This window comes from Colletotrichum paranaense (genome assembly GCF_030867605.1).
Source record: "Colletotrichum paranaense strain IMI 384185 chromosome Unknown Scaffold_2.1, whole genome shotgun sequence".
NCBI classification, from domain to species: Eukaryota; Fungi; Ascomycota; class Sordariomycetes; order Glomerellales; family Glomerellaceae; genus Colletotrichum; species Colletotrichum paranaense.
In genome coordinates this window covers 3,105,042-3,123,360 of record NW_026848960.1, presented here as the reverse complement: position 1 = coordinate 3,123,360, position 18,319 = coordinate 3,105,042, and the positions used below count along the sequence as shown (strand labels likewise).

The following is an 18,319-nucleotide window of genomic DNA, read 5'->3' as shown; positions in this document are numbered from 1 at the left end:
ATAGTCATTTCAAACAAAACCCCCTACCATACTTATTCTGAAGGGCGATAAACTTCGAGCAACATTTCCAGTAACTGCATTGAGACCGAAGTCTTCGGCAGCTCCTCCATCATGAGAAATACCGAAATGTTGTTGAAAAGGTAGCAAAAGAGTTGGGTATCAGGTGGGTTTTATTCGACAAAACTACAAACTTTTTAACCTCGCCGAACCGAATGTAGCTCCCGCAATCTACGGCGGGCAGCTATCGGTATATGCACACTTTATCCCTTCGCTAAGTCGACAGCCACGCCTTGTGGCTAGTCTGGATCCCATAGAACTCACTACCGTTGCACAAAATCATTAGGTTCGAAACTAGCTACTCAAGCACCATTCTTGCTGATGACTTCGCGGCGCTGCTTCACTGCGTTGGCCAGTTGGTCGAGCACAGAGACGGTGTCATCCCAGTGGATGCATGCGTCTGTGATGCTGACTCCGTACTTCAGGCCCTCCTTGCCCTCCTTCGGCACCTTTTGGTTGCCTATTGGGAAATTAGCATCTGCAATTACATGCAATGATCTAGACAGGTACTTACCCTCGTTGATGTTGCTCTCAATCATGACACCCATGATGCCAGTCTCGCCGCCGGCAATCTGGCCAGCGAGGTCTGCAGCAACCTTGGGCTGGTTCTTGTGGTTCTTCAGAGAGTTGCCGTGGGAGCAATCGACCATGAGTCTTTGGGGAAGACCGGCCTTCTCCAGGGCAGCCTTGGCCTCAGCAATGCTCTTGGCATCGTAGTTGGTGCCACGAGTACCACCTCTGAGAATCGTGAAGCAGTCCTCGTTGCCCAGGGTACCGACGACGGCCACGACACCGGGCTTGGTAACAGAAAGGAAGTGGTGAGGGTGTCTGACGGCGCCAATGGCATCAATGGAGACGCCGAGCGAGCCGTCAGTGCCGTTCTTGAATCCAACGGGGAAACTGAGACCGCTCGCAAGCTCTCGGTGCAGCTGACTCTCGGTGGTTCTCGCGCCAACAGCGCCGACGGACAGCAGATCGGCAAGGAACTGGGGCGAAATGGTATCGAGCATCTCGCTGGCAATGGGCATGCCCTTGTCGGTGAGGTCGACGAAGAGCTGTCTCGACAGGCGCAGACCCTTGTTGATCTTGAAGCTGTTGTCGATATCCGGGTCGTTAATCAATCCCTTCCATCCGACTGTCGTGCGGGGCTTCTCGAGGTAGGAGCGCATCACGATGAGGAGCTCGTCCTTGTGCTTCTCCTTCTCTTGTAGCAACATGTCGCAGTACTCGAGAGCAGCTTTGGGGTCGTGGATGGAGCAAGGGCCAATGATGACCAGTAGTCTCTCCTTCTTGTCGGTTCCATTGACGATAGCGACGGACTCGTCACGGCCCTCGATCACTGTTTGCTTCGACTTGGGGGTTTGGGCAATCTCATGCTGGAGCAGATCGGGCGACGTCAGCGGGTTGTAGCCGCGAACTACGGCATCAATTAGCTTGACTTGACGACTGAGAAAGTATCAATGCAGTTTGTACTTCTCCAATCTTCGCTCTCGGCCTTGTTGCCAACATTTTTGTTCTCGATGAAGAAGCTCTGCAAATAAGTGGTGAGTCACAGGTGTTGCACTTGCGCGCGGTGGCCGGGGGGTCGCGAGAGCTGACTTACAGACATGGTGGCGGCGAGGAACTTCAAAAGCAGGGTGCAATTGGACGCTGAATGCTTAGTGAATGCTGAACGAGTCGATTTAAAGGAACACTGAAATAGTTGACAAGTGAAGAAAGTGCAAAATAGACTTTTTTTCTCTTCTGGATTTGTAGGTTGCTGTGTCCAAAGGAGGGCAGCTTCGAGAGGACTGCAATACCTTACATCAGACCTGAGCACAAATGGGCGAAGACTCATTCGTCCCCCTGCCCAGTGCCACCCCGGCCGGCAGTACCCCGCCGAAGACGGACCCAGAAAAAAGTTGAACACCACCTTGACTACCACTACCACCACCAACCTACTGCGTAACCTCAAGTCAGGGCCACCCGCCTCATGCAAGCGCAAGCAAACTTGCCACCAGTGAACCAATGGGCCAACAGTGAGGGGTATCCTTGCCGCATCTTTCTCGCTGAATTATGGCCGTGACGTGAGGGTTGCCCCCTGTGGACCTGTCCAGCCGGCCTCAATGGCGCCACAAGATGGGTCTCACCGCCTGGAAAATGCCCGCGACAGCACCGAAGAACGGGCATTACTATTGCAGACTGTAGTCAGTGCTTCGACGACTTTGACTTGCCCTGAGGTGGGATGTCTACGTAGCTTCTTCTCCTTCAACCTATCGGGGACGAATATTTGGAGCACATGGTAGGAAGGTATGGTACCTTGGTTTTATTCCAAAGGCGCCCTAATTTGACATATCCTCTAACCATATCCAATCTATTACTCCAAAAACTTCAAAATCTGTATCGAACATCACCGATGTCGCTTGGAACCCCACGAACCCTTAGCATCAATCTACAACACACCACCTTCCATCAAAGTCTAGATCGTCTTTTTCAGGGGCTTGTAAGCCTCCTTCTCCATCTTCACATAGCCGTTAAATCGGCCATACACCCACTTCAAGAGACTGGTACTCGCGGTCATCAGCGCGGCTGAGAAAGTGAACAACCCCACACGCTGTACGGTGTTGAGGACATCGAAAATAGGGTAAGGGTACCTGCATCTAGTTAGCGGGCTATACAATGGGTCGAAGAGGGTAATCCTTTAATCTACCATCCGTTCCTGCTGAAGCACAGCTCGACCCAGCCCCAGTACAGGAAAGCGAAGATCATGCTAATGGCCATGGCCGAGTATGCGCGAATCGTCCATGGCGGGCTGAACAGAATAAGGTCCAGAGACAGGACCACAGCAGGGACCAGGTGGAATCCAACGTCCGGTAGCCAGTGAAGTTCGAATCCCTCGGGAATCAGCAGTCGCTTGTCAATGGAGCGGATTCCCCAGTACAAGATGCTGATGAGCACCTCAAGCGGTGCTGCCGTGGTCGACAGGGCGTTCTTTACAGCAAACAATGAAGGGCTGAGGGTGATATCGGCCAGCAGCCCTATCACAAATGTCACAAACGACAAAATCAGTCCGATATTGGTGAGGTGCTGGTAGTTTCCTCCGAAACCCATGGAGATGTCGTGAGTGAGTCCATTCAGGAAGTTGAAGGATGCGATGAACGAAACGATGCCGGTGACGTGCAGCAACAGAGACGCTGTCCGGGACGGCGACTGCAGCCGCTGTAACTGATGCTTGGCCATCTTAGTTTGTCTCGATATTGACAATGATGTTGCTTGTCCCACAGTTGTAGTTCTGGAGTAAGGTAGTTTGATTTAAAAGAAGGGATGAGATGGCACTTCCGCAACGAGACGGGCCCAAAGGAAAGGAATTGTTTAGGAATGGGAGGGAGAGAAATCCGAGGGATTGGGTCGTCGTATGTCGTTGATGCCTTGAGACGAAAACTTTATGAAGGTGAGATTTGCAACAAGGGTGACTTGTTATTTATTTGTCTTCTTTGGAAGAAAAAGTCGTTGCCGACTAATCAGGGTTCCAACTGATGCATCGTCAGGCTGACGGACCGCGGCAAGTTGCAACTGTCCGGTGCCTTCGGAAGGCTTCGTCATGAGGTCACTGATGGATCCCGGCGGCGCGGTGCCCCGTACCTGATCGCACCTCCAGTGTCACCAAAAGATCCACGGAGGCCCCCTAACCTGGAATCCTGGATGCTCCATCGCTGCCCGCGGCATGTGTTGCCGGCCGCTAAAGCCAAACTAAGAAGCAGCTCACAGTGGGTCCAGTGCCGGCAGCAAGGCTGCTGTACGTTGGCTGCCACTTCCCCGGTACCCTCATCTGATTGGATCAATTGACATAGCTTCCTGCACACTACCACAAGCTTCCTAGATTTCTATCTCAGCCTTACCACGCGACGAGCACCTGCACTCACGGTCACCACACTCGCCGTCGCTGTGCCTTTGACCTCCAGCATCGACAACATGGCTGACGACGACGCCATAACCAACAAACGAAGTCATGCGGACCTTGTTGCCCAAGATGACGGTAAGCATACACGATGCGATCTAGAATTATGTTCTAGCACTACTCTCTCCGACAAAGCTTGGACTAACGGCGTGGCTAGACAGCTCCTCCGATGACGATATGGGTCCCCAGCTCCCCTCAGAAGCACCAAAGAAGAAGAAGCGTCGCGTGCTTCCATACGAAAAGCTCTATATTGCTGCGCTGCCCAAGTCGACCCGGTACTCCAAGTCTCTGATGCACAAGGAGCAGCTGTCTTTCGTTACAGTGACGCCTCTGACGGACTTCATTATTACCTCATCTGTCGACGGTGTCGTCAAGTTCTGGAAAAAGGTGGCTGAGGGGATAGAGTTCGTCAAGGAGTTCAAGGCACATGCGGACGAGATCAGGTCCGTCTCCGTCAGCCAGGACGGGAGAAGCTTTGCAACCGCCGGGGCAGACAAGACTGTTAAAATCTTCGATGTCATCACGTTTGATCTTCTGGCGATGCTGAAGTTGACCTTTGTGCCGAGATGTCTCTGCTGGGTTCACAACCGAGGGGCTTCGCTACCTCTGCTTGCGGTGTCCGAGGAAACCAACTCCAAAATCCACATTTTCGATGGCAGGGGAGAGAGGCAAGACCCGATTCACACAATCAAGTCTCTACACAGAAGTCCGGTCTCAATCATGGCTTTCAATAGTGCCTACGACTGCGTGCTATCTGCGGACGACAAGGGCATGCTGGAGTACTGGCGACCAAGCGGCGACTACGAGAAACCGGACAATGTATTCGAATTCAAGGCTTCAACAAATTTATTCGACTTCAAGAAGGCGAAAGCAGTGCCGACATCTATCACGATTTCACCGACAGGCAAGCAATTTGCCGCCTTCTCTCAGCCAGACAGGAAAATTCGAGTCTTTGACTTTGCGTCTGGAAAGCTGTATCGAACATATGACGAATCTCTTCAAGTGATTGAGGATATGCAGCATGCTGGTTTGGCACTGCAAAAACTCGAAACTGTGGAGTTCGGCCGCAGATTCGCGGTCGAGCGAGAAATTGACTCGACAGCGTACAGAGACAAGGCGAACGTCATTTTTGACGAGTCTGGCAACTTCATTCTTTACGGCTCAATATCCGGCGTTAAAGTGCTGAATACCTATACCAACCAGATCGTCAAGGTGTACGGTAAAGAAGAGAACTTCAGAGCCGTCAACCTGGCGATATACCAAGGTCAACCGCAGAAGAAGGGTATTACCACAGTCGAGATGGGTGCTTCTGCCAATCCCCTGCTCCAGGAGTCCGAGTCCAGAGACCCCATCTTGATAACGACAGGAGTCAACAAGCAGCGATTTTACTTGTTTACCAATGACGAAGAAATCTCAAAGTCAGTGCGAGACGTTCAGAACGAGAAGCCCACAATGCTTGGCCAGAAGAAGGCAGAAGAGGCCAAGAAAGCAGAGACCGGAACCGCCGCAGTAATCCACACCAACTATGGCGACATTCACATTCGTCTCTTCCCCGATGCGGCACCCAAGGCTGTTGAGAACTTTGTCACCCACTCAAAGAGTGGTTACTACAACAATACGATCTTCCATCGTGTGATTCGCAAGTTCATGATCCAAGGTGGAGATCCACTCGGCGACGGCACGGGTGGCGAGAGTATATGGGGAAAGGAATTCGCAGATGAATTCAGCAGTCTGAAGCACGACAAGCCATACACAGTCAGCATGGCTAATGCAGGCCCAAACACCAATGGCAGTCAGTTCTTTATAACAACGGAAAAGACGGTGAGTACAACCCAACTCGGTGACTTAGATATAATGCAATCCTAACAGTCACAAACAGCCTTGGCTGGACGGGAAGCACACCATTTTCGGGCGAGCAACCCAAGGGTTCGACGTTGTCCACAAGATCGAGAACGCGCGGACGTATAAGGAGAAACCAGAGGAGGACATCAAGATCCTCAACATCGACATCGTATAGCCCGTTCCGTCGAAAGACGCCAAGTAATGAAAGACATGAGACCAAACTGCTCGACAGACCCCCACAGAAGGGCATAAGTGAAATGGAGTGGAAAAAGCAATTCGATGATGCAGCATCCCCGCAAGCCTCGCAACTGATACAGACGGGCCTCACGATGCAGCTGCATATCAGCTCAAGTCCACTCAACTAAGTGAGGCTGTATGTTGTTCACGTGGACGCGAAAAGGCCAGCATTGGGCCGCTTACGATCCCGCAATCGGCGCTGCCATACCGCAACCCAATTCGGGCCCGATCTCGCCCGCCAGCGACACCCCGTACTTATAGACGACGTTTGGGCGTACCTCATGTTCAACGGCGCGCACATCCGTTCTACGAAGTGGGCGACCCGGCCTTGTCGCAAGCGGTCTCAAACGTAGTCTACAACTTACCTTCAGCGTTGATAGTGAAGACAGTGCGCTCAACCATCTCACATATGGAAATTTCATAGACGCAGGCCTCCGGATTCCCTACCTGCGCTGCATGTTCGCGTAGCATGAACTAGCCAATCAACCTGCCTTGACCCCGCCCCTTTTCGGTTCGGCTCGTCCCTTTCTCATTGCCAGGATCGAGGTTTCTGGTCCAGTATGCCACGTCCGAAGAAGCCAGGGGCGCCGGAGCCGAAACGTCGAAGCCGAAATGGTTGTTGGTAAGTTCACAACGCTCTGTAGCGTTGATGTATATGGCCTGCTTTCAGTCTAACTATCGTCTTCAAATGACTAACATGCCCGCCCACAGGCCGTGCAAAGCCCGGAAAGTGAAATGTGGTGAGGAACACCCAACGTGTATCAAGTTCGTTTTATCTGTACAAAAGTGATGTTGGCTTTGGGACACTGTCTGCGTGAGAGACTACAATCGGTGGACGGCTAACGTACATACACAGTTGCCAACGCACTGGGGAGCCTTGCGATTATAGTGTACGACTAAATTGGGAGGGCCGTCGAACGAAGAGATCTCTTTCTTTGGGAACACTCACGGGGATCACTCAGCCATTTAAAGGCTCCTCCCGCACTGAACAACCGCCGTTCAATCATACGTTTACCATCAGCAACCCGACTCAGAATTCGGGTCCGAAGCCTTTAACGAAACGCGTCCTCGCTGCTCCTGTCGGCGTCGAGGCAGGGAAAAGAAAGCTTGAGCAGTTAGAGACTTGTGATGACTACTTGAGTTTTCAGAATACGTCCTCCCGATTGATCCAGCACCAGAATGGCGCCCTATTTGCTCCACCGCGCAGTGCACCAAACTACAATGCACGAGACCACTCCTCGACATCAAGCCTCCGTCGAATCGTTCCCGCGACTGCAAACGCTTCGTCAAGATTATACAAGAGGTCCAAATCCCTCGCTGAGACAGGTCAACCGGACATATTGAGCCAGTACGGCCGCATGTCTTCGCCAATCTCTCTGATCGGGCAAAGCTCTCCCACGTCTTTCCTAACCTCGGGTGCTATCTCAACGTCGACCGGTTCCCCCTTGACGCCCGTCTCGTTGGTGATCAAGTCTGACGATGAGACGAGATTGCCTGTCTTGAGCCTTCCTTCACCGGCGTCTCCAGAAGATAGTCGACTATCTGTGAACTATCTAATCTCGAGTTCTTCCCGCGTTATGCATGGTGCAAACAAGGGAGTAATTCATCCATCTGGTCCGCCTCTGTACAACTCTGAATGCAAACAGGATGTATCAGAAGAAGCTACATTTTATGGCTTCGATCTTGGCATTCCAGATGCTGACATTGCCCAGAATGATGATGCGGGATCCATATCCTCAACAGCATCTTCTACTAGACATTCTAGGCACTTCCTCCAAGCTATGTGTGGTGGATCCTATTCCCAACAATCCGGGACCATTAATGGCACGATGCCAAGGGTCTGGTACTATGGCCAGCCTATTCCGATATGGATACCGCGAAGCATTGAGCCCATCCCTGCCAAGTGAGTCTCTACTATCTTTGACCAGTTCGAGGCTGACTGATAGAAGGCTTCGAGAAAACCCAATGAACATCCTTGTAAGTCAGACTTTGGATCTCCAAGTAGATATTTAAATGACACTGATGACATTGATGAACAGTACTTCGTAGGTAGCCAAGTAATCTCATTGTCTCCAGTCATGAATTAATGTCTAAACGACAGCATCACTTTTTGAACCATACGGCCAGGGGTAAGGGGTTCTATTCTTCCGACTTTCAAGCTTACTGACTCAGAGATAGTTCTCGTGCCTTATGACGACCCCCAATCCAACCCGTTTCGCACGATTCTGCCGCAGATGGCTGTCGGTAACGACCACCTCCTCAGCTTACTCCTGGCCTACTCGGGTAATTATATCTCCTGTCTGCTCCATCGTCTTGATCTGACGACCTAGTCACAGCCGCCCATAGGTCAAGACTTCTCGGAAAGAAGGAACCACAGATGAGGATAGCAATCTGGGTGCAGGACATCTTTCCAGCACTGCGGCAGGCCCTCAACGACAGGGACAAAATCATTTCAAACACGAGCCTCGCCACCGCCATCATGCTCGCCTCGCTGGAGATCATCTCGCCCACGGCGTTCGGGTTCGACATCCCCTGGCAGCGGCACCTGAACCTGGCCCGGACGCTCATGTGGAGGCGGCTGGCGGACCTGCGCAGGACCGCCGAGAACGGTCTACGAGAGGACAGCGCGTGTGCCTTCCTGTGGAGCTGGTTCGCGTACTTGGATGTCTTGGGGAGCTTGAGCGGTGGTGGCGTCCCCGACCCGGATTCCTCGAGGTTCTGGCTGCTTGAGTATACGGTCCACAATCCCGGCGACAGCCAGGATGAGATTGACTGCGTCATGGGCTTCACCACGCGCTGTGTCCAGATCCTAGCCCAGATCGCGGAGCTGGCGCGCCGCTGCGACGAGCAGCGATTCGCACTAAGCGGTTCCTCGCCGCAACTCGCCTGGTATCCGAATGCGGCCTGTGTCGAGCGGGCTCAGTTGTTGGAGCAGGAGCTTTTTAACAGCATGGCGCAGCCGTCCTGCCCGTGCAGGCATATTACTACCATCAACACCCAGAGCCAGAACCTAGGCCAGGACACCGGCGTCAAAATCGAAGGGCGGGATAATAGGGGGGAGATCGTCCAATTGAACGAGGCATTCCACTGGGCTGGGCTTGTGCACCTACACAGGCGCATCCTGGGTAAGCCGCCTAGCCACGAAGACGTCCAGGGACCGGTAGGCAGGATCGTGGCGTGCTTGGAGGGTATTGCGCCTGGCGGGTCGGCGGAGACGGGGTTCTTGTTTCCCATGTTCACAGCTGGGTGTCATGCGCTGGAGAGGCTGCAGAGGAGCCAGATTTTGGAGAGGTTTCGGAGTGTGGAGAGGAATGGGATGACGCAGGTATGTTCGAACTCGAGCTTGGCTAAGAATTTTGTCTTGTAACACTGGTTTCATGATTGGTGACCTGTGAGCTGACTTTTTTTTTATTTTTTGAATAGGTCTACAAGGCGAGAGTGCTCATGGAAAATGTGTGGCTTACGGGACAGCCGTGGGAGCCTTCGCTGTGTACGGAATTCATTGGGTGACTTAAGCATCTCTCCTTCTTTTCCCTCAAGGATGGGAAATGCCAGCAGCCGGGATTATCGTATTTGAAGGAATTTCAGTTGTCTTTTTTAACTTACGAACGAAGCATGTAGTTGGATAGAGATGTTGACAGGGAGCACATCAGGGAAGCATCATACGGGTACCAGCATATTTTGTCATCTTCACGATGTTTACGAGATCATGATTCAAACGAAGTTTTCTACTTGATTTTGAGAGAGAAAGCTTGGGCTGGATATATAAGAGCTGGCAGCAATTCACGTACCAGGTCGTGATTTCACAAGTCTTTTCGTTTTATCACAGTAATTAACGGTTTTGCCTGATAATGCAGCGTAGACCTTGAACTTGTTTCTTTATAGTTCAAGGATCCAATGTGAATATCCTGATACCCTACCCGGCTGTCTTTTCAGGCTGGGGTAAGGCTGAGAGAGAGAGTGATAGTGAGAAGTTGGGCGAAACACCAGGTGATGATCTCGTGTGAGGGGAGTTTGATACCCAAGAGTCTCTGGTTTCTACCACAAAGGCGCCTACAGGTCATACATCATTCCTCCACCATCGTTAGTTCCCATCGTTACATCACAACACATCACTTACATAAAAGTCTATATATATATCTTTCAGGATTTAATCCGAGCAAAAACGAGGAGGATCAAGAAGTCAACAGCCCTAACGACGAGCTTCAAGGTCAAAAATAAGGAAAAAGAGGAAAAAAATATGTTGCGTCAATCGCGGACGGGAATTGAGCCCGACGTGGCTGGTGTATGTTAGTGATGCTGCTCGAATGTTGTGGTCTTTGGGGACAGGCAATGGCGCTTACGGGTCGAACCCACAACCTTGAGATTAAGAGTCTCACGCTCTACCGATTGAGCTAGCCGGGCAGGCTGTTTAAAGATTGGTGGTCGTGGATGGCGACGAGGTGGTTCATACTGGGTTGGATTTGTGGGATCTCCGTCGTGGGGTTTGTGGTGGATGGGGTGGATGAGGGTCTCCGAGGGCACGGAAGACCTGGTATGTAAAATGGGGCCCGGGGGTCCGCCGCGGCTTACACCAATGACTCGGAGCGAGATCGAAGAAAGAACAGACGACAGTCACATAGAAGGACAAGGGAAAGAGTCAAGTCTGGTTCCGAATTGTACAGTTTGTTTTGGGTTTGAAATTACTGCTACAAACCACCGAAGTAAATATATCGCCCATGTCCCAAAAATTGCAACAAAGGTCCAAAGTCTTTGACCCTGTTCTTTGAGATTTCCCTCCTTTCCCAACGCCCAGAATGGTATATAAAAGTAGAATCCTGTCAAAAGAGAGAGATGAAGAAAGGCGTGAGTGGGTTGGTAGGGGGTCTTGTGGTTGTTCAAAAAAAAAAAGCCAGCTCAGCTGAATACAAAGAAAAAAAGGATAAAAAAGAAGTTGTTCCTTTTTGGAACGCACACACGCAGGCTCTGACGTTCTTTCACTCGTCCTCATGATCATCACACCGTTTCTTTCTTTCCAACATCCCTCCTTTTGCTCGTCATTTTTTAGTCATCCTTATCTTGCTTGGCCGAAGGAGTATTGGTGCGGCGGTGGGCTCTTGACAGGCGCGTCGGCATAGGCGCCGGGGATGGGCACTGCGTCGTAGACGGGCTCATCCGCGGCCATGGGGGCGTGTTGCTGAGCCTGGGGCTGCTCCTGGTGGAATGACGGCGCCTGCTGCTGCTGCTGCTGCTGGAAGGGGAATGCCGGACCGGGACCCTCGGGCGAAGTGGGCGTGTACGCCTCCTGTCCCGGCTTGGTCGCCGCGCGCGCCTTCGTCGGGGGCGCCTGGAGCTGGAAGGCAGGCTTGGGCTTGCCGAAGCTGGACTCGGGCTCGACGAAGCGGGTGCCGGGGGTGAAGGGGGAGGCGCCGGCCTCCTCGATGCGGGACAGGCTCTCGAACGTCTTGTCCGGGTGGCGAGGGGACAGAGCGTACTGGGAGTAGAGGCCGGGGGACTTGAGGCCGGGAGTGTTGGGGGCGGACTGGGAGCGGAGCTGAGCGAGGTAGAGGTCGGAGCGGGCGCGGTCGCGCATGTCCATGGACTTGTGGAGGCGGCGCTTGGTGTAGTAGCGGTAGAAGACGATACTGTAGAGCAGGACGCAGATGACGTCGATAACGATCTCGATGACCATGCAGATGAGGGCCCAGTTCTGGAGGCGGCAGATGAGTGCGTAGTCGACCTTTTCGCCAAAGACCTCGGCGCGCTTGTTCTCCTTGCACGACCAACCCCACATGTCCTTGCCGCCGCCGTTGCTGCGGCTCGACTGGAAGAGGCCGGCGGCGATGGCCCACATGACCATGGAGAGAATGAACCAGCCTATGGCGAAGAGGGTGTAATAGGTTGCTACCTTCTCGGCACGTTGGTGGCCGCCGCGGCAGTAAGCGAGGAGAACGCCGATGCAGACTGCGAGGGAGATGGAAGACACTGCGAAGGATGTTAGAAAACGGCAAAGACTTGAGATCTGAATCCTCGACTCACTAGTGATAACCAGAACCTGGGGCCAGATGGCGGTTCCTTCAGCCCATGATGGTAGACCGCTTTGGGCAGGGAGACGCTTGGTAGCGTTGAAGATTTGGAAAGAGGCGGCAAGCATGGAGATGATGATCAAACTGCAGCTGAAGCTGACGCCACGAAGGGCGAACTTTGCCATACGGACGCGGGTCTTGATTTTCTACACAGTCAAAGTTAGTGTTTTGTATAGCCTGTCAGATCAGGAGTATACATACCAAGTCGCGTGCTTGCTCCTTGTCGGTCGCCGCTTCACGCTTCTCCAAGATATCCTCCTCGCGGAAAGTCGGGCTGAGCGGGTTCTCGACAATCTTCCTCGCTGGTGTTCCGGGCACCCTCATGGCACTCTTGAGCGGTGATCTGGGAGTCATGGGAACGGCGACGGACTCGCGGTTGCCGCCGCTGTTGTTGATGTAACCGAACCCGATATCCCCAGGCTGGGACTGAGGCACTTCTGATCTGACGGGGTCTGCGAACGGTGACCGTACGCCGTCGACGGGAGAGTGAACTGATGTTGCCTCTGCGAAGCGAGGCGTGCGAGGAGGCTTGAGTGATGAGTCTGAGGAGGATGAGTCTGTGGATGCTGATCGGGCCGGGGCGAGGTTGAGGGCGGCAGGCCGCCTTCTATCTTCTGTCACGAAAGTGTAAGCATACAGTGTTGAAGTAAATCACCGAACCTAGACAAGAGACATACCTTGGGAAGCCATTGCTTTGCTGTGTGACTGTGTTCCGGACGACGAAAATGGTTGCAGCAAGAGAAGCGTGTCTAGTATATAGGAAAGACACCCCTTAGACTTTGGGTCGCCAACAGGAAGACCGACTTCGGGACATGCAACAGATTTCGGTGATCAAAGCAAGAATGAAGCACGGTAGGAATCAGATTTCGGAGAGGCCAGCTGTCGGAAGGGAGAAAATAGAGGTCCAACAATTCGGTCACTCGGGGGAGCAGGTAGTTTTGAATTGGCGCCGGCAACCTCGAACAGATGAGGGACCCAAGACAGAGGCCCTCTCACGCACTGCAGGACCTGAACTGGACTGCATGGGGGCGGGCAGATCAACAAGGTGTAAGTGGGACGAAGCGGAATGGGGGAATTCCTACATGTAGCGTGGGAGGGTAGGATGGCGCGAAGTCGAGCAGGGCTCTGATAGGTGAGAGGCCAAAGTTGCAGGCCGGCGATTCGGTCGTGATGGAAATAGACGCCCACGAGAGTGGACGAGGTGGCGCCGAGCTTTGGTTGGCTCGGTGGCAGGTGCTTCGAGACTCTCTCACTCACTCTGTACTTCAAAAGTCGCCTGTTCCTAGCTCACGGATCACTGATCCGAGCGGAGACTTTGACACTGGTGAGTTTCTTATTATATGAGTCGGCGGTTACTGGATATATCGGGATATGGTCGGAGTGTGTAAAACTGTTGAACACTAGAGGCGGATTTCCTAGTCAGAGGCAGAGAGATGGAAGACCGAGAAGACCAAGGCACTGCGAGGAGGAGATTTGTCAAGCCAAGAGTTGCGCGCATTTCTCAACATCCAGACGAATATAGAATATTGGAAGCAACCCCCAAATAGGCATCCTCAAGAGAGGGGAAGAGAGGGAGATAGATAGAGTAAGTGAGAGAGACAAGGACTCGAAGCATGCACACTCGTCCATATCCCAGAGTGACCGGCCGGCCTTTCCAGCTTACAGACAGGACCAGCCAGTCTACCAGATTCCTACTCCTCCCTTCTCTACCGGCCCTCGTGCCTGCCCTCCTCGCCTCGACAAAGGCTCACTGGAGCTTGGCGGCATTTGTCGTAGCATCCGCATGGTTCGACGATGCACGTTAGGCCGGTGATTGGACATGGCTATCCAAATTGAGAGGAGGCAGGTGAAGTAGCAACGGCAGGATAAAGATATGGTTGGACGGAAGTTTGGAAAGAGGAGAGAGGCTTGCGGCCACCCTTGCTCATGTCCACGGGTCTTTGATCAACCACCGGCGCCAACTCCTCTCCAAAATCGACATTTGAACTTCGAACCCTTGCTGCCGCCCGCCTCCCCCCTGTCGGACAGCTGCAGTTATGATAGGCTCAGATGGTGCAGCCGCCTCCGAATGCCGCATGCTTGCACGTTGGCGCAACGGCCTGCGACCAATCAACGGCCAAAAGTGCGTGATGGTCTTCCAGCCACATGCAGGCTGGGCGGTAAGCAGAAGTCGGGGGAGATGGAGAATTGGGCGATTGAGCAAACACGGTAGCTAATGGCGAGGTGGCATGGCGTGGCCTTTTTTTGGTGTCTTCTTTTGTGCTCGAGTCACCCGAGTCTCTTAGTTCCTGCTTTTTTTTCTTCTTGTTCCTGGAACTGCCAGGGAGTCGGACAATGAGCTTGATTTTTGACTTCCTTCTGGCGTGGTCAACGACCGCGGGCGCTAATGAAGCTCAAGGTGGGGTCTTTCAACTGCCTGTTCCCTTTGGAGGAAGTGTGTTTGCTCTCAGCCTCTCTCACCCATAGTCTTCGGTGAGGGTTATACGTAGAGTGATGAAGCATGCAGGCTGTGCTGTAAGTTGCTCATTTGTGATATAGGTAGGTGTACGGAGTCAGTTTTGTTCGCAACCTCGCCCCCTCGTCCGCTGTTACCGGGCCCAAAATCTCACGTTGGCCATCTTTCGCTTGCGTAACCGAGAATCGCAGAAGGAACCCGTAGATCCGTAAGCTTGACCGAAGTACTGGGACACAAGCAGGATCAGGAGCTCGCTGAGCCTTGACGTGCAATTGAAAGAAGGACTGCCGTGTAATCTCAGATGTGGCAACAAAGCAGAGGCAAAACTGGCTGAAGATGCTTGCCTCTCGATGAATTCATTTCGAAGAGTTACCTTTTTGAGAGAGCCATCAGCCCCGTCAGCGATCGTCCTTGTTGTGCATGTGGGTGGTGCGAAGGAGCTACAGCCAACACGGATAATTACAGAGTAGTAAGAAAAATTACAGTAAGTAAGGCATGGCCCGTGTGCCGTCACTTTCCCATCCCGCTGCTCGTCTAATCACAAAGCGAACCAAGAAGGGTCGACAACGTTATCCGTGCTGCCATGCTTTTAACCCTCCATCATAGAGTGTGATAGAGTAAGACTACAGAATGCAGTCAAGTTTAGCCCGCATTCCCAAACCTATTTTTAGGAGATGTGTCCAATAAGATCACCAGTGACAATGAGATGGGTTACCTTTTGCCTACAGATAGGCACTTTGAGGTGGTGCCTGCCCAGCCTATTTTTACCCAACTTCTACGAGCCGTGACCTGGTGGATGTGACGGACCGCCGGGCATTTCGCTCCTTTGCGGCAAAGGAACGGCAATCTCGGTCTTATACGGCGGAGCTCGAGTCCCGGATGACGGGATGCGGGATGGATGTCGGTACTGTGAGTATGACCGGGCATGGGACTCCTCGAGGAGTCACGTAGACCGGCCCCCCCGGCTTGATAGTTTGGGATTATTGAAGGTACACGATCTGGAGAGTCGTCTTTCATAGCAAACATCTTGACCGATGAGGTACTGGCTTACTAGTTTCCCGTGGCCATAGTAACCTATCCACAGTCAATTATGACTATTGGTAGTCTGTAAGAAAAAGAATTTCGTATCCGCGCATACTCAACAATTCCTCTATTGCAATATTCAAGATACACATTGCTATAACATCTTCATTCCAAGGTAATTGTTGAGACCTGAGGTCACAGAATCTCTCGCAGCGTCACACAAACTCTATCTAAATTGGCATGACGGACATTAACATCAACTCTTGATGATGCTAGACCATGTCAAGCCCATCTTACAAATTGGGACAATGAGTGCAACGGTTTTCTATTGACTTTGCAAGAATTAGTCTATTAGTTGTAATTACGAACCTCGTGCCCTCCTTTCCCATGGTTGAGAATACTTGTGGTGCTCCTACAAGATGGCATAGACCTTCCAACATGCAAATTTTTGCAGAATATCAAGAAGACATGTCGCACATGTAAGTTTTGAGGTATGACTAATTTTGCATGATGCTATCACCAACTCTGTTCTTTCCCCAGGCAGGAAAGATACTAGGCGTGCTAGGTAAGGTAAGGTAATAGAGCAGAGGGCAGCAGGGTTGGGCGGGCAAAGGCCAGGCGGGGCACTTATCAGCTTATCAGTCCCAAACAGGTTAGCGTTGACTTTGACCACAGAATTCGAATCGACCCTCAGCGAGGTAAATTCCAGGTTGTTACTCATCGGAAGCAAATTTCACGGATCAACCTCGACGTCACGAAACCCACGAACAAGAGGCCCCATCCTCCCTCTCCGGTACCGTCGAATACCTACACCTAATCACCTGTTCACTCATCAGACGATCTAACTTCGAGAAAGAAGTACGACGTCCCCCGACCCGTCACAAGTCAACCTAGACGAATTTACCCCGCCATCCACTCACACCCCGTCGCGACAATGTCTGCCAACGGCGATAACAAGTACGACGACATCGAGTCGGAGTCCGACTCTGGCGAGTCTGTCGAGGAGCAGACCGAGCTCAACGAGGAGAAGACTCTCAAGCCCGCCCTCAAGAAGTCCTCCAACCCCGTTACCGCCGACACCACAGTTCAGCGCCCTGCTCTGCCCCCGCAAACCGATCCCAAAGACCTCGACGTCAAGACCCTCAGCCCCCTCACCCCCGAGATTATCGCTCGCCAAGCAACAATCAACATCGGTACCATCGGCCATGTCGCCCACGGAAAGTCTACCGTCGTCAAGGCCATCTCCGGCGTCCAGACCGTTCGTTTCAAGAACGAGCTGATCCGTAACATTACCATCAAGCTTGGTTACGCCAACGCAAAGATCTACCAGTGCGACAACCAGGAGTGCCCTCGGCCGGGATGCTTCAGGAGTTACAAGAGTGAGAAGGAGGTCGACCCTCCTTGCGAGCGCGAGGGCTGCAGCGGTACCTACAGATTATTGCGCCACGTTTCGTAAGTAGCTGAAGCTTAGAGAGAGAGCTTACCCCGGAATTGTGAATCGCAAGGACTCGTGGCTAATACCATATCTCCACTTAGCTTCGTCGATTGCCCCGGTCACGACATTCTCATGAGCACCATGTTGTCAGGTGCCGCCGTCATGGACGCCGCCCTGCTGCTCATTGCCGGCAACGAAACCTGCCCTCAGCCCCAGACCTCTGAGCACTTGGCTGCCATTGAGATTATGAAGCTGGATAAGATCATTATCCTCCAGAACAAGGTCGATCTTATGCGCGAGGAGGCCGCCCAGCAACACTACCAGTCCATCCTGAAGTTCATCAGAGGTACCGTTGCCGGAAAGTCTCCCGTCATCCCCATCTCTGCCCAGCTCAAGTTCAACATCGACGCCGTCAACGAGGCCATCGTCAACACTATCCCCGTGCCCCCTCGTGACTTCACCCAAGACCCCCACATGATCGTCATTCGATCTTTCGACGTCAACAAGCCCGGTGCTGAGATTGACGACCTCAAGGGAGGTGTCGCTGGTGGCTCCATTCTGCACGGTGTCCTCAAGCTCGGCGACGAGATCGAGATCCGTCCCGGTATCGTCACGAGAGATGACAAGGGTGCCCTCAAGTGCACTCCCATCTTCAGCAGAATTGTCTCCCTCAACTCCGAGTTCAACGACCTCAAGTACGCCGTTCCCGGTGGTCTCATCGGTGTCGGTACCCGCATCGACCCCACCCTCTGCAGAGCCGATCGTCTCGTCGGTTTCGTCCTGGGTCTCAAGGGACGCCTGCCCGAGATCTACAGCGAGATCGAGGTCAACTTCTACCTCCTGCGCCGCCTCCTCGGTGTCCGCACCGCCGACGGCAAGCAGGCCAAGGTCGCCAAGCTCACCAAGAACGAGGTCATCATGGTCAACATTGGTTCCACGTCCACCGGTGCCAAGGTTGCCGCCATCAAGAACGATGCCGCCAAGCTCGTCCTTACCTCCCCTGCCTGCACAAACATTGGCGAGAAGGTCGCTCTGTCCCGTCGTATTGAGAAGCATTGGCGTCTGATTGGTTGGGCCACCATCGCTGCGTAAGTTTATACCTCCTATGTTCATACAATCAAGTTGCAAAAGAAAGCTGACGTTTCTACAGTGGTGTCACTCTCGAGCCCAGCTCGTCTTAAATCGACAACCGACCCAAATCAAATCAAAAAACACAAAGTCTCAAAAGCCCATTCTTCAGCATCACAGGAGTCTAAAAAACAATCAGT

General features: G+C 52.7%; 6 protein-coding genes across 6 annotated transcripts; 3 read left to right on the top strand and 3 right to left on the bottom strand.

The window, feature by feature from the left end:
* Nucleotides 1–359: 359 nt before the first annotated feature.
* CPAR01_02955 (3-deoxy-7-phosphoheptulonate synthase) lies at nucleotides 360–1,666 on the bottom strand (the record flags this gene model as incomplete). Its single annotated transcript, XM_060487242.1, has 4 exons — nucleotides 360–517; nucleotides 572–1,474; nucleotides 1,531–1,588; nucleotides 1,661–1,666. 4 exons carry the CDS (start codon nucleotides 1,664–1,666, stop codon nucleotides 360–362), a joined length of 1,125 nt encoding a protein of 374 aa, XP_060354570.1.
* Nucleotides 1,667–2,515: 849 nt separating this feature from the next.
* On the bottom strand, nucleotides 2,516–3,276 carry CPAR01_02954 (uncharacterized protein; the record flags this gene model as incomplete). Its single annotated transcript, XM_060487241.1, has 2 exons — nucleotides 2,516–2,690; nucleotides 2,747–3,276. The coding sequence occupies 2 exons, from the start codon at nucleotides 3,274–3,276 to the stop codon at nucleotides 2,516–2,518; spliced, it is 705 nt and encodes a 234-aa protein (XP_060354569.1).
* A 612-nt stretch (nucleotides 3,277–3,888) lies between these two features.
* On the top strand, nucleotides 3,889–6,011 carry CPAR01_02953 (cyclophilin type peptidyl-prolyl cis-trans isomerase/CLD; the record flags this gene model as incomplete). The annotated part of the gene is made up of 3 exons (XM_060487240.1): nucleotides 3,889–4,072; nucleotides 4,110–5,815; nucleotides 5,874–6,011. Coding segments are annotated over 3 exons (2,028 nt in total), but the record flags the coding sequence as incomplete, so codon positions are not given.
* A 530-nt stretch (nucleotides 6,012–6,541) lies between these two features.
* CPAR01_02952 (C6 zinc finger protein) lies at nucleotides 6,542–9,588 on the top strand (the record flags this gene model as incomplete). The annotated part of the gene is made up of 8 exons (XM_060487239.1): nucleotides 6,542–6,699; nucleotides 6,785–6,851; nucleotides 6,895–7,976; nucleotides 8,023–8,050; nucleotides 8,127–8,202; nucleotides 8,252–8,356; nucleotides 8,410–9,402; nucleotides 9,497–9,588. Coding segments are annotated over 8 exons (2,601 nt in total), but the record flags the coding sequence as incomplete, so codon positions are not given.
* Nucleotides 9,589–11,126: 1,538 nt separating this feature from the next.
* CPAR01_02951 (uncharacterized protein) lies at nucleotides 11,127–12,828 on the bottom strand (the record flags this gene model as incomplete). Its single annotated transcript, XM_060487238.1, has 4 exons — nucleotides 11,127–12,037; nucleotides 12,092–12,284; nucleotides 12,340–12,752; nucleotides 12,816–12,828. 4 exons carry the CDS (start codon nucleotides 12,826–12,828, stop codon nucleotides 11,127–11,129), a joined length of 1,530 nt encoding a protein of 509 aa, XP_060354566.1.
* A 3,722-nt stretch (nucleotides 12,829–16,550) lies between these two features.
* CPAR01_02950 (eukaryotic translation initiation factor 2 subunit gamma) lies at nucleotides 16,551–18,232 on the top strand (the record flags this gene model as incomplete). The annotated part of the gene is made up of 3 exons (XM_060487237.1): nucleotides 16,551–17,068; nucleotides 17,153–18,139; nucleotides 18,202–18,232. The coding sequence occupies 3 exons, from the start codon at nucleotides 16,551–16,553 to the stop codon at nucleotides 18,230–18,232; spliced, it is 1,536 nt and encodes a 511-aa protein (XP_060354565.1).
* Nucleotides 18,233–18,319: the final 87 nt, after the last annotated feature.